This window comes from Megascapheus bottae, chromosome 7 (genome assembly GCF_031878675.1).
Source record: "Megascapheus bottae isolate mThoBot1 chromosome 7, mThoBot2.hap1, whole genome shotgun sequence".
In the NCBI taxonomy this organism is placed as follows: domain Eukaryota; kingdom Metazoa; phylum Chordata; class Mammalia; order Rodentia; family Geomyidae; genus Megascapheus; species Megascapheus bottae.
Window position 1 is genome coordinate 38,181,577 of NC_143515.1, and position 13,606 is coordinate 38,195,182.

General features: G+C 36.9%; 2 protein-coding genes across 6 annotated transcripts in view; one reads left to right on the forward strand and one right to left on the reverse strand.

Annotated features, from left to right (window-relative positions):
• Meis1 (Meis homeobox 1) overlaps positions 1-13,606 on the reverse strand; it is a 145,416-nt gene that overhangs the window by 117,326 nt on the left and 14,484 nt on the right. For 2 of the 4 annotated variants that reach the window (XM_090336781.1, XM_090336784.1), the window contains exon 7: positions 8,671-8,742. The exons of the other annotated variants lie outside the window; for them this stretch is intronic. In XM_090336781.1, coding sequence (XP_090192907.1) covers positions 8,671-8,742 — 72 coding nt within the window. The remainder of the gene's footprint in view (positions 1-8,670; positions 8,743-13,606) is intronic. 4 annotated transcript variants of the gene reach the window in all.
• LOC150060659 (uncharacterized) overlaps positions 1-13,606 on the forward strand; it is a 40,323-nt gene that overhangs the window by 23,980 nt on the left and 2,737 nt on the right. Inside the window, exon 4 of one of the 2 annotated variants that reach the window (XM_090336787.1) lies at positions 9,263-9,342. The exons of the other annotated variant lie outside the window; for it this stretch is intronic. Coding sequence (XP_090192913.1) covers positions 9,263-9,338 — 76 coding nt within the window. The 3' untranslated portion in view covers positions 9,339-9,342. The remainder of the gene's footprint in view (positions 1-9,262; positions 9,343-13,606) is intronic. 2 annotated transcript variants of the gene reach the window in all.

A 13,606-nucleotide genomic window follows, 5' to 3' on the forward strand; every position in this document is an offset into this window, starting at 1 on the left:
TCAAGAATGCTTGAATCTAAGCTGTTTGGTTTTCTAAATTATTCATGGCATAGTATTTTTTATTTAAAAGGCAATTTTGCTGACATCTGGTTGTATGAGGGAAGCAATGACCTCGCCTGACTGTGTGTTCCTTCAGAGCAAGGATAGTATATTATTTGGATCTGTCTTCTTCGTTCCTGGCTCAGGACATGCGTGGTTTAGCCAGCAATGAATGTTTAAGTTACTCAACTTAATTATTATTAGCTCCCAGACTTCCAACATATAAAGTACACCTTCAAAAATGGTCCTTCAGTCCTGAATAAAGAGATCCACTGATGACTCTTTATGCCTCAAGTTTGGACATACTTCGTGTCCTCATCACCTTTCAGAATTCTATGGACAATATCTTTGACTACTATGGTTTGAATGATCACCAGAATGCCACCCAATTTGTGTCTATGAAGCTATATGCCATCTCTCTCTGGAGTCTCTCCCTCCTCTCCACTTTTCCATCCAGTCACTCACCTCTTGTCCATTTTTAACACTAAATAATCAACAAAAGTTCTCATTTTCTCTTTCTTATTTTCCCCCAATACCAGGGATTAAACTTAGGGCCTCATCCATGCTACGTGAATACTCTAAAACTGGAATCCATACCGCCTATTGTTTTGTATTTTGTTATGAGAAAAGTCTCACTTTTGTCAGGTCTGACTTCAAGTTTGTGATCTTCCCTAGCATACACAATCACATCCAGTCAATTTTCTTATTTTGTGATGATTTCCTCTACTATCAATGCTCTCTTCACTGATCAGTTCAATCCCACTAGAGCCAAGCTCCATGAGGGCCTCAGGGTCTCTGTTTAGTTCACCCTTGCTTCCTGAGAAGCAAGTAAAATCATTGTGGCTGGTTCTTAGGAAATAAGCATTAAATAAGTAAGACAATTGGGGGCTTTTAGTTGAATTCCCTAAACTCATTATAATCTCTCCATGGGGACCAATCCTTTCCTTGCTCCTTGTGCCTCAATAACACTAAACTGCTTTTGGTTTCTAAAGATATTTGGCTACCGTCTCTTCTATCTTCAATGCCCTTCTCTATCCTCCTTGACCCTATTCTTAGTTTTTAAGGCATACTTCATATGCCACCTTCTCCAGAAGTCATTCCCCCAAACACACACACACACACACACACACACACACACACACACACACACACGCAGAATGTTCTAGAACAATGAGATTCTGCTTCCTGATCATGTAGACTGACTCATACACACTTTCATCATGTCACTCTTTCATGGCATTACAATGTTGTATCTGTCTAAAACACAATGCTATGAATGTTTTGAACTAACTCTTACTCATCACTCTATCTAGAAAAATGTCTATGCTGAAATGTATACATATATGTTTATGGATATATAAATTTGTATATGTGTGTGCATCTATGTACATATACTACATATATGTGCTAGTATTGGGACTTGAACTCAGGGCCTGGACAATGCCCTTAGCTTGTTTCTTTAATAGAGTGCAAGCTTTTTGGTGGTTAATTGACGATAAGAGTTACATGGGCTTTCTGACCCAGGCTGGCTCTAAATTATGATGCATTAGCTAGGAAGGCATGAGCTCCAGTGCCCAGCTTTAGACATATTTTTTTTTTGCCAGTCCTGGGCTTGAGCTCAGGGCCTGAGCACTGTCCTTGGACTTTCTCAAGGTTAGAGCTCTACCACTTGAGTCTCAGCACCACTTCCAGCTTTTTGCTATGTATGTGGTACCGAGGAATCGAACCCGGGTCTTCATGCATGCTAGGCAAGCACTTTAACCACTAGGCCAAACTCCCAGCCCTAGATATATTTTTGAATGAATGAGTAGCTTACACAATATAGAGAGGGCTACTTTGTTATCACCTGATATTATGAACTCCTATATTAAACATCATAAAACATCTAAAAGAGACTCGGAGAATCTAAACCCATTTCATTTATTTGTACTCACATGAGCACACAGATGAGGTCCTTGTGTAAAACCTAGCTGTACCACATACATTGTTTTTAGACAAGCCTGTAATTCTTAATGGTTAATTCAGAAAGTGGCATATAATATTCTCTCCTGTACAGATAACACATATAAGTTGCCAAGCATGGTGTAAGCACTCAATAAATGAGAGCCACAATAACTCTTAATAGAACCAGACAGATTGGGTTAGAGAACCCTGGAGGATCTAACCATGTGGATTGTGATTATAGACCTTCTGGATAGAATGGTGAACCTGAGCTTACTACTTGCACAGCTTTCTTCCAGCTGGTGTGTGCTCAAAGAATGTAAAATGATCTTCTTGTCATCTTAGGATAACATAATTTTACAGGTGGTTTGTTCGTGTCTATCCCATCAACTTTAATTTGATATCTAATACTTATAAATCACTCTACATTCTACAAAGAAGCACTTGGATGAATCCTCTCAGTCGGTCATTCATGACAGCATCATGATGCCAGAATCATTCTTTACGAATCAGAAGAAAAAAAATACATAAAAGCAAAAGCAAAGAATTTAAACAATGGCCACAAAACTTCTACCAAGTCACTTAGCACTGGCAGCTAGCACCTGTAATCCTAGCTACTCAGGAGGCTAAGGATCATAGGAAAAAAATAAATAAAACAGCAATGACTGCCTTACTGGTTCCATTTTTAAAAATTGGACTTGGGGGCCGGGAGTTTGGCCTAGTGGTAGAGCACTTGCCTAGCATGCACGAAGACCCGGGTTCAACTCCTCAGTACCACATACATAGAAAAAAGTCAGAAGTGGTGCTGAGGCTCAAGTGGTAGAGCTCTAGCCTTGAGAAAACCCAAGGACAGGGCTCAGGCCCTGAGCTCAAGCCCAGGACTGGCAAAAAAAAATGGACTTGGATGACCTTGACCCTAAGGAGATCAGCTTTGAAGAGATTGATGAAGTAATTACAGTGTTCAAAATCTGAAGTCAGTCTGTACCTATCCGTAAGTATTCTTTTGGAAGGAACATGTTCCCTGTCAAATCACCAGTGTTTTTGGTAAATGATCCCTAGTAGTCTAAAGGTGGTGTGTCTCCAAAGCAAACAGTTCTGTCCCTTCAGGGTAGGGGTGACAGTCACGTGAGGCCTGTTCCCAGGTGCATTGTCATTATGCACAAACATATTCCCACATCTGTATACACCCTGCATACATGCACACAAGCATACTACACCTGTAGCAGAGCAAAGAGAACTTCTACATGGCACAATCACACACTGCCATGAGAGCCTCAGCTAATTAGCCCCCTGCCACATCTATCTCAGCACTCTCTCTCCTCCCTCCGTCTCTTGCTCCCCCATCTTGATCCTTAGAAACATATTACATCCATCAGCCAATATGATTTCTAACACACCCCTCAACCAATGATGCCATCCATAAAAAAGGACCAGAAAAACCTGTACACAGAGAAATCAAGAAGAGGCAAAGAGCCCATGGACTGCAATGAGAAACAGATCTATACATATGTGTGGACTTGAAGTTGAGGGTGAGGAATGCTGAGAAGTTTTCTTTTTTTAATGCATAACTATTTACAGTCTACTCTGTTTACAATCCTGGCAATATCCTTAAAGGTTCCCATTAGAATATGCTTGATGATCACAACATACCTTATACTCATTCAGCCAATTCCACCAACATTTATTGAGCACCTACATAGCACCTACAATGCAGGAAAGTTTGATTCTTTCAAAACATTCTTGCCAGGTGCTGGTAGTTCACACCTGTAATCCTAGCTACTCAGGAGGCTGAGATCTGAGGATTACTGTTCAAAACCAGCCTTGGCAGAAATGTCCCTGTGTGACTTTTATCTCCAATTAACTACTCAAAAACAAAAAGTAGAGCTGTAGTTCCGAGTGGTAGAGTACTACCTAGTCTTGAGCAAAAGAGATCAGGAATAGCACCTAGGCTCTGAGCTCAAGCCCCACAACTACATACATACACACATACACACACACACACACACACACACACACACACACACACATAATCAATATGGCAGAGGGTGAGGAGGTGGCTCAGTGAGGAGGCTGAGATATTTTCTACAATTCTTGGGAAAGAAAGTCAGTGAAATTCTGATCTCCAATTGACCACCTAAAAAAGCCAGAAATAGAGCTGTGACTCAAATGGTAGAGTACCAACCTTAAACAGAAAAGCCAAGGGAGAATGCTCAGTTCCTGGGTTCAAGCCCCAGTAGCAACACACACACACACACACACACACACACACACCACAGAAATGTATTTCCTCTAGGTTACTTCCATTTAACTTCAAATTCAGGTATGGAGAGTAAATCTTCTTTCAGGGATTTCAATAAAACATATCCCTGAAAATCATTAAGCAAAATTCATCTGGCACACAAATTTAGGAAGTTTGCTTTGTTTTGTCTTTTTATTTAAACACTTCGTGTTGTTGTTTAAAAAAAAAAACTTGCAGCAGAACTGTCCTCTTTTAAGTTTTTAGCTGTTTTTAAATGCCTGAAGCATCCACAAATTAGTGTCTCGTTTGTATTCATGCTGTGGATTCAAGGGCCACATTTACATATTTGGGGAGTGTTTTAGGGAATCCTTTCTTAAGTCCCTATGTGCTTTTGCTGAAGTAAGCATTTGCTAGTGCTGGGGAGACTGGTAGGTGCCCCAGGCATTCTCTAATGATGGCTCATTCTCACTTTCCAGAGAGACTGGCTTTTTAAAAGGTTGCCTCCCACACACACTGGATGCCACTTTCACCATCAGCTCTCCTCCAGTTCCTCATTCCCTTCTCTGTCCCTTCCCCCACTCCCTTACCTTTGCCAAGCTGGTAGGGCTGCCAGAGTTCTGATTGAGCCCCATTTGAGGGCCAGAAATAAAATATGCCTATTACTCCACTTAATAAAGGCCTGGGGGGGTCATTTTGGTGACTCAGGCCATGTGGTAAATTAGTGGTAAGACAATGAAATCCACCATCCTCTTTAAAGATCTGTGGCTCTCACTTAAGACTGTGTGTCTCATCTCATAGTCCCAGCCCTATCAGGTTTGCCATTAAAGTCTTTTAATCTAGACATATGTGTTGATAATCTCCAATCATTCCTTAAGTATGTTGCTTACCACACTGGTGCCAGCCAGTAACCTCACACACAGCATGCGTCAAACTCTGCATCAAGAGAGGAAGCTTTCTTAAACTTTAACAGCTAAGCAACTCTGGTGTGTTGCTTCCGTGTGTGTGTGTGTGTGTGTGTGTGTGTGTGTGTGTGTGTGTGTGTTCTTAACTATTTACATAAATAATGTATAGGTTAGATATTACCATATATACGACAGTAGCAGTGGGTAGTTTGTGAAGGCCAAGATAGCATCTGTTAAATTGAGCTCTATATTTTCCCAGTTCTCACGTACCACAAATAAAACCTACAAAATGATAATTTTTCAAACCTTGAATCCTCTATCTCTGTGTAATGAGGCATGTAGAGAGGAGGAAAAGAATTTTTGTGCTTTTTTGCCTTTGGTAAAAATTCTCCAAGGAGTAATTTCATCTTTTACTGAAAAGTTTTCTATCAGGTGGTAATTGTATGAGGTCCAGAAATTGTTGAAGCCTGGGCTCAGGCAAGTGATGGTTAGTGCATAAAAGTATACATGTATATTCACTCATGCATGCACAGCAACAAAGGCACATGTGTGTACACACTCATCCATGTTCAGCAACACACACCAATCATGTGCAAGAGGCAAAAGATAAAAGGACGTAGTGGAAGCCAGGCACTAGAGACTTATGCCTGTAATATTAACTACTCAGGAGGCTAAGATCTGAGGGTCCTGGTTCAAAGCCAGCCTGAACTGGAAAGTCCATGAGACTCTTATCTCCAATTAATTACCAAACATCTGGAAGGAATACAATGCCAAAAAGTCAAGGGACAGAACATAGATACTGAGTTCAACTCCCAGGACTGGTACCAAAAGCAATAAAAGTGACAGGAAGAACTTAAATGTTTTTCATTACATGATAAAGCAAATTATATATGTGGGGGGTGAGACCTGCTTCAAGTTCCACATAGATATGTGTTTATATTTCTATACATATATATTCAATATATACATATATAGTCCATATGTATCATATACATTACTCATTTATGAAATATACTGATTATACATGAAATATATACATATCATATACATACATATATATTACTATATGTATGAAATACATTGCCCACACCCCTGAAAATGTCCATGATTCTTTTTCCTCCCACTCCTTAAAGACTGCCTACTGAGGTAGGCAAGAAGGGCATCATGGGTCATTTTCTCAATGCTCTTTCCCACAGCCTACTGACTCATAGTTCTCAGCTCCTATACTCACAGGTGATTGATCTGCACAGTTTAACTAATGCATCCAAGTAATTTAAAGACCAATAATTATTCATCTATAGATGAACAATTATAATCCAACATATTCCAAAAGCTTGCAGGGTGAAATCCATACAGCAGTGACAAATGTTGCCCCTTTTCTTCTACTATGGGAATCAAAGCTCATGTCATTTCCTGGTGATGTACTCCACTGTGGTCTAAGAACATCACAGTTTTCTACATGATGCCTACAGCACACAAATTATATGGTAGAAGAATAATTAACAATAAAAAGCAATTGACAAGTATCGGCAACTAAAACTAGATAACAGATAACTGGGAATCAACACAGAGCATGGAGTAGAGGAGTAATTTAGAAACTGTTCAAGGGCACTGATTGTTCAAATTCTACTAAGTAATTTGCTGTGGAGAACAATCTCATGAAGAGAAGAAAAAATAAAGCCTGATTGCACTAAAACTGTCTTAGTAGAGGCATTTATATTTTAATAATCTTTTCTATAGGAGCCAGGCAAGGTAATAATCACACTATGTGGGAGAACAAGCTCAGGAATTCAAGACTAGTCTGGGCAACAGAGTGAGACTCTGTCTCAAATAAATAAGTTGGGCACTGGTCGCTCTTACTGATAATTCCAGCTACTCAGGAGGCTGAGATCTGAGGATTGCGGGTCAAAGCCAGCCTATGCATCTCCAATTAATCCAAAAAAAAAAAAGGCAGAAACAAAGCCATCTAGCCCAGGCAGAATAGTCCATGAGATTTTTGTCTCCATTTAATCACATGTCTGCACACACATAAGCAGTAGTGAGTGGAACTCTGATTCGAGTGCTCAAGTGGTACAGTGCTAGGCATAAAAGCTCAGGGACAGTATCCAGGCCCATAGTTCAAGCCCAGGATTGGCACAAAAAGGTAAAATAGCTGGGCACTAGTGGCACCCACATGCAATCCTAACTACTCAAGAGACTGAGATCTGAGTGCCATGAGTCAAAGCCAGTCAGCATATCTCCAATTTCTACCAAAAATCCATAAGTGGAGCTGTGGTTCTAGTGGTAGAGTGTTAACTTTGAACAAAATATTCAAGGACAGCACTCAGGCTGTGAGTTCAAGGCTCAGTTATATCACAAATAAATGAATAAATAAATAATTCAACAAAGAAATCTTTTTCTTATCTATGCCATTGTATTACGGATGGCATGCTACTTATTAGTCAAATAATTTTTTATATTTCAGGATTTTAACAATGATATGTTTTGTTTCTAAAATCATATCTACAAACTGTACAAAGTAAATAGACTTTAGTGTTTGACTCAAACAAATAAGCAAAATCCTAATCCAACTAGTGCTGGCTATATTTCCAAGTACTGTTATCTAAATGATTCAAACTGTATTCTTTATTGATCTGCTAAGGGCTTTCTTCTACATTTTAGGGTCCTTTTTGTGCTTTTTTTTCTATTATTTCTACTTAGCAGTGGAAGAAGATCAATAAATTACATGTCAATTTACCTGGTGTTTTAAAAATCCATTTTAAAAGATAATTTGCTTTCTATTTGAAACTTGTTTTAGGCTTCTGCAAACAAATTAAGATAAAATAAACTCTAGTGTCTTATATAAAACAACTTCAAACCACAAACATCCTAGCAAAAGGAACATTTCATCCTACAGGAAACATTGTCTCCTTAGTATAAGCAACTGCAAATCATTGTGATCCAGGCAAAGGGTGGCAGAAGGTGGTAGGCAGTCTGAGGATACTTAGACCAAGGTCTGAGCATAGCTTCAGCATTTGGCTTTTACCTTCATTACAAATCTTCAATACTGTATGGACTCAGAGAGACAGCTGGAAATCTAGAGTCTTTGTTTGGTTGGTTGGGTGGGTGCGTGGTGGTTGTTTGAGACTCCAGTGACTAGGTCTATCTAGGTAGTCCAAGCTGGCTTTCAACTCATGATCTTCCTGCCTCTGCCTCCCAAGTGCTGGGATTTATAAGCATATACCACCACGCTTTCCTGTTTCCTTTTTTACTATGATGGAATCTGAATAACAAACCCCTCATAATAAGGATTATAATGACATTTTTTTAATTCTATAGAATTCCTTATAAACCTAGTGCTTCCTCCCCAAATCTAATTCCTTTTTTTCCTAAGAATAGACAGAAAAAATAAAAGAAGAAAACAGTTGTTTAATCAGTGACGGGAATGAGCATTATCCTACATGTTTCACTTATATATTTCTTAACAGTAATTCAATGAGAGTATTATTATTATTATCTCTCATTTTACAGACTATGAAACAGACTCACCACCAAGGGGAAGTGACTTACCTTCTCATAGCAGTCTAGGTTCAAGCACGAATGTTCTGACTCTAAATTGTACGTCCCTGGGACACCGCCTGCCTGAAAGGGTGTGTGATTGAAAGTTGCAATCAGCACACTTAGTTGTTCTTTGTCAAGTATTTTGGAAGTTTTATCTTTTCTATCCTCTAAGCAGTAAATTCACAATTTTTGATATGAAGAGGATAAAAGTTCTGCCAAGGTATAACACTGTTTTATTTTTCTACCTGCTAGCATTGTGTTTTGGATAAAAGAATCCTTGGAGAGTTACTTTTACTGTTGCTTTACACTGATAATTAACAATAACATATGCTTTACAGTATACTCCAATTTCCTTACGAGTTTTTAGAAACACCTCTAACTTTTTATATTCTTAATGATTTTTTTAAAGTATCTGTTATTCCCCCAAGGATTTCTAAATCTTTGAACTGTACTGTTAAAATCAGAAATGTGAGATTTGTTACTTTTGGATAAAAACATCAAGTAGGACTTTCTAAAAGTTTCTAAAATGGCCAAGTTCTCTATATTTTCGGGTACTTAACCTGGAAACCAACAACACTCTAACTACGGTTCACTTTTTTAGGAAAGCCCATGAATCAGAATATTACTCTTTGGCTATCCCACTGCTTCACAGTGACAAAGCATTTGCAGTACTGTAAGTAGGTAAGTTAAGAAAAGGTCCATAATCAATACCGATACTTTATTATCCTCCTTTTTTTCTATTGGCTTGTTCTTTACCTACCCTCAACAAACATGAAACCCCCAACCAATGCATTATCAAAGTGGCAAGCCAAACTTTAGAGTGTCTCAACAGTGGAGTAAAGAACAGTACACCTAAACTGTCATGGCATGGGGTAATGTGTAAAATAAAATGGCGTTTCCATAATCCCAAATTCCAGAATAAAATATTTATATGCACTCAAATGCAGATTGTTATTGGCTTTGAATAATTATTTGACTAAAATCCTTCTATACATAAAATAAATGAAAATAAAGTACAACAAAATAGAATACAATACAATAAAAAAATCTTTAAGTTGACTGAAAAAATTTCAACACCAACAGTACACTTGCTAGAACAGGATAAACATTGTCTGCATGGCTCTCACTTTGTATAAGGAAGCTCAGGACACAATCAGTCTAATACTTTCTTGGTGACTTTGGGATTGAATACAACTTGCAAAAAATATAAATAAAAATCTCCAGCTATGACAAACAATAGGCTAAGCCATCAAATACATGACCAGTATTAAAATTCACATGAACAATAACTATTCCTGAGAAAATTTGGGCACACTATAGGGTGAGAGAAAAATATTGTCATAGAAAGAAAGGAGTTAAATGATCCTACTACTCAAAATCTTTTCACTAAAACATTAATTTATCATTAAGATCAAGTACGCAAAATTCCGGATTCTCTTTGTTCGTAGCTGCAGCCAAGGAAACACCGGACAATTACAATGAAAATAGCAACAGGCTGTTGCCTCTGAAACTAGGAAGCAAAAATACAAGACAGCTCTAAGAGATGAGAGTACATTGAGGGTAACCCTTGTTATCTACTCAAAGATGTACCATTTGGGGGCACAGATGTCACCTCTATGCCACAAAGAAAAGCTCCATATGCCCAATAGAGGTAGAGTTGTATCATAACTCCTATTAAATAATGTATATGATAGAATGCAAATAAGTAATACATTTATCTGAGCTACTCACAATAGGGAAAAGCCACATGGTTACTCAAGATATTAAGTCTCTTGAGAATGAACAATTTCAAATAAATGTAATGTTTCCTAGCTAGTATCACAAAATTTCTCCACTGATTTTCTTTTTGCCAGTTGTGGGGCTTGAACTCAGGGCCTGAGCATTGTCCTTGGGCTTTTCTCAGAGCTAGAGCTCTACCACTTGAGCCACAGCACCACTTCCAGCTCTTTCTATCTATGTGGTACTGAGAAATCAACCCCAAGTCTTCATGGATGCGAGGTAAGCATTCTACCACTAGGCCAAACTCCCAGCCATCTCCACTGAAATTTTCTTCAGTGCAAATCTGAAGACAAACTTCAAATCTCAGTAATGCCTACTCCCAAGTAAATGTCCCAACTAAAGCCTACATAGCTCAATTCAATTTGCTAGGATTGTAGTATCATAGCAAATAGTACCTGGCATATTTGCCATTATCTTTTCTAATTTCCCTGCTACCTTGTTAGTGTTCATGATTACTAGGTTTAAGATGTAGGTTTAAGATGACCTGTTCAAAGTTTTTGTTCTATGAATTAGTGTCTTTTGCTTCAGGAAGAATAACTTCAACATTGCAGTAAACAGAAAGGAATATATATATATATATATACATATAGATGCATATATAGATATCTACATATAGATATACATATATAAATGAGAAATAATCTCAATATATATCTATAGATATCGAGATATCTATATAGAAATGAGAAATAATCTCAAAAATTTCACCTGCTCTAGCTAGTTTTCTACAGCTTTACATTTTAAAAATTGTAAGAAGTAAGTTCCTCCGGAGGCCCTGTAGACAAACATTCCATTTCATGTAAATAGTTTAAGTACACTTTAGGATCTCAGGCATCAGATACCATTTTATCTGAAATTAAGTATTCAACTCACTAAGGAATGATCTCTGAATAACAGAAAATAGTATAGGTCAGAGTTAATTATAGCTTGTCTGTCAAATTCAGTTAATGTTGGTGATCACATCCAAACAATTAAAGGACACTAAGAGGAGTTTTGGTGTCAAATAAGTTCTTATTCTTTCAGCTTCCAATATATTTTTAAAGAAGTTGTCATAAAAAAAACAACTTTGCTTTATAGTTTTTATGGGCCTTAATGTGAATTCAAATTCAGAATAAAATGCTAATCATGGAGATTTGAAACCAAATATGGACTATCAGTTAAGAACACAGTCATGGAAAACACCTTTAGGCTTTCAAAGGAAGAGCTCAAAAGGGCTGATGTGGCTCTTTCTATAAAGTATAAGAAAGCAAGTAAGAATAAAATGTTCTCCAGTTTTTCACCTAATTGTAAGGTACAGGTTGGGAATATTTGGTGACTTTTTGTCTCTATCCATCTCTGTTCTAAAGGACAAATAACTTCATTTCAGGGAAAATAAACCCACACAAGAGTAACAATTCACAAGGTACTATAATAGGAAATGAGACCTACCAAACTAGTTCAAGTTCAAATCTCAGATGCAGGATTTTCATTGCTCATAAAACAGAGAGGGAAAAATCTCACAAAATAATAAGGAAAAGAAAGAATTGTAGGTCTGCCTTTCTATGCAATGATTAGCAACCTAGATCTTTGCAGATAATAATAAAGCATATTATCTTGTAAAGTGTGAGAAAAAAATCTATAGAAATGGAAATCCATGAGCAGTGGCAAACAATCACAAGTTGCTTATGTTGTGACATATGTACTGCTATTAGAATGTCATAATGTATTGATATTAGACCAATTATAATAACACTGAAAATGATATTAGGTTTCTTTCCGAAATTCTAATGAGTCAAAGTCCCATATGTTTAAATTCACTGTAAAATTTAAGACTTTACAGAATACAATTTTTTACTTAATCTTCCTAAATGAATAAACAGTCATGGTCACTTAAAAAGTTTCACTTAGTAAACCAAGGTTGTAACAAAATTTCTTTTCTAAGAATGATTTAAGTTTCATAAAGAAATTTTACATTGTTTACTCAAGTTTCTTTACCTCATCAATGCAAATTCCATTAACTGTAAATGGAGTCAAAGTGTCAAGGGAAGATATGGTAGTATCAATGTATTTGGGGGGAATTATAAATAATATAAAATTTATTTTCACAACTTAATTTAGCTGTAGTCAGTGTTGCAGATGTCATAGAAAGCTGTAGCAATTTCCCTTCATAAGGAGTTACTATTACAGTCCTCACTACAATTCATATTTGACTACATCTACTTATAATACCAATAAACAACAGGTGTACAATTCAATAAATCTAGAAAATGGCTTCTTTCGCCAGAGAATAAATTCCTTATGATAGGTTTTAGTCAATTTTTAGGAAATTTGAACCAAGAAGTCGAGAAATAGAAAATAATTTTCAAAGATTTGCACTCTCCTATTTTACTTTCATGAGAACGCATTTTCTAGACTAAGAAATGAGACATGGCAGAAGAATTCAGAAGGACTCTAGTAAAGGGTTGCCAATTGCTTTAATTCTGTGCACTTGAATATATTAAATTGATTGAAATGGAATCTGCCGACAAATATTTAAATGAAGGTATTCTTGCTTACCTCACACATTATCCTTTCTACCATTTGTTAAAATGGCAAATTTGTAAGTAAATGTGGGAAATCTAGCAATTGTCCAATGTAGGTGTATATCCTCAAGAACCTGTTTAAGACTTCAAAAAGCATTCTTAAATTCTATACACTTGAAAGCACTGCATGTTAAATTTAGAAGATAGTAAAATGCTTATCTTTTAGACTATCCAGATACGACCAAACTGATTACATATGTGCAAGGTTCATTCACAAATGTTAAGGATTGTAAAATACCCCAAAAGGAAGAAGTTAATGACTTAGATCTCTCTACAATTTACTGTGTCCTAAAAGCCAATATCTGAAACCATAGGATGTGATTGTCCAAAAAAAGAAATGTATTCATTATCTAAGTTGTGAAATGATAACCCCTCTGTAGAATACCTTAATAATAAAAATAAAATTATCTTTTAAAAAATTAAAAGCATAGTTAAAAATTACATGTTTTAGTTTTCCATTTTTTTATTTTATTAAAAAAACTTTTTTGGTATTTGTGGTCCTGGAGATTGAATCCTGGGCCTCCCACATTTCCTAGCACTGGGCTACTCTTATTCCTCTACTCCTTAACTTATTAAATAGGTATTATGCCCTGATATTTCCTGCT